Here is a 1,594-nt window from a genome sequence, read left to right as displayed (position 1 = left end):
GGCCTAAAACCACACAGCTTCACCTCATGATTTTAAACCCAATCAAACACCGCAGCTCATTTATCAAACAGTCCTTTGAAAACAAGTTAGTCACACAACATACAGACATATACTAAATTTGACTCAACTCTAGAATACCCAGCCACTAATTTCCATACAAATAGGTATGCCTTGGTTTTCAAGTGATGCTCTGCTTTGGGAGAACAATAGTGCTGGGGTATTATGAAGTCGCTCAATAAATATGAATCATACCTGATGAGGTTTAATAACCTTTGCCACTTGAGGAGCCAAAAATATGTCATCTTCACCAGCAGGATGATTGACATTCACAAGAACCCTGCCGTGGGAATCAGGTTGATTCACCGAGTCATCAACATGCAATCCACTATTGTCATAGTCAACACCTTTACGTGTTGCATTACCACTCTCATCATCATCATCATCATCATCATCATAATCACTTTCCCCTGTGATTTCTATTTCTGAATCTGAACTGATTATTTCAATTAAATCCCCATTTAAGCTCAGCTGTGAATGACAGCAGTTAACAGCAGAACTGAAAGACGATGAACCTGACTCTCTTTCATCATCACTATCAATTACAATAATTTGAGCATCATTGTCTTTCTTCTCTCTTACATCCACAGAAACAGGTGTCGTTGGTCTAGAATTGTTTGCACTTGCTAAGTTTTCTCCGTGTTTCGTACTCAGAGCAGCAGTAGAGCCAGCAGCAGCTGCTGCGAGGCTACGTTGGAGATCAAGCCGTCGCAAACGTTCCCATTCTTCTTTCTGCGCCGAAATCGTCACGTCCGTAAGTTCATCTCCCCGCAGAATTCTCCGAATTTTTTTGCGTTTGCTAGGATCCGTTCGTTTCCTTTTTTTCTTTACAGGCACTTTCCCGTTGCTTTTTTCAGGCCCTTTTGCGGATTCAAACTCTTCATCGCCTCCTTCGTGATCGAAATCATCTTCAAAACCTGCCATGCTATCATCGTCACTGTCTGCAAAGCTTGCGTTGGAGGACAATTTACTGGCGGTAGAATTCAAATCCTCTTCATAATCGCTATCCACAATAGCCTCAGCCATGATTTTCAAATATTCTCACAACCGTGTCAATTAAGAAGATTCACAAAAATCCCCCAGAATCCTTCAGATCCAAAACGTCCATTTTGCAACAAATGGTGACTTAAAAATTTTCTGAATTTCCCAGCATGTACAGGAAAAGACGATTTACAATCGCATAGATCACAGAAGTGACATTTCAGGAGTGTCTGAGAGAAACTACGTAATCCCAAGGAGCTCTAAAGATCAAATTATGTGTGTTCTTTCACTCCGTTTTTCCCTCACAGTCCGCCATGTTGGCATTGAAACAATGTACACTAGATTCCAGGTCACCATTCTTTGGCGCCAAGTCGACGTCATCAATCCTTTCAAGAGTGGCGGGAATACAAAATCTGAAACCTCTAGCACATAGAGAAGTTTTGCAAGACAGCAACGAACATCAAATGCAAGAACCCTTTAACACTCAAGACTCCAGTCTCAAACAAGTCACAGGCCTCTGTTTTACCAATACAGAAACAAACCTAAACATTCATTA

The 1,594-nt window shown here is 41.2% G+C and overlaps 1 protein-coding gene across 1 annotated transcript in view; it reads right to left on the bottom strand.

Annotated features, from left to right (window-relative positions):
• The window catches only part of LOC138011592 (helicase ARIP4-like), a 22,788-nt gene extending 21,409 nt beyond the window's left edge, over positions 1–1,379 (bottom strand). Inside the window, exon 1 of the mRNA XM_068858670.1 lies at positions 253–1,379. Coding sequence (XP_068714771.1) covers positions 253–1,083 — 831 coding nt within the window. The 5' untranslated portion in view covers positions 1,084–1,379. The remainder of the gene's footprint in view (positions 1–252) is intronic.
• Positions 1,380–1,594: the final 215 nt, after the last annotated feature.

This window comes from Montipora foliosa, chromosome 7 (genome assembly GCF_036669935.1).
Source record: "Montipora foliosa isolate CH-2021 chromosome 7, ASM3666993v2, whole genome shotgun sequence".
In the NCBI taxonomy this organism is placed as follows: Eukaryota; Metazoa; Cnidaria; class Anthozoa; order Scleractinia; family Acroporidae; genus Montipora; species Montipora foliosa.
Note: the sequence above shows the minus strand (reverse complement) of the source record. Positions and strands in the feature narration are given on the sequence as shown.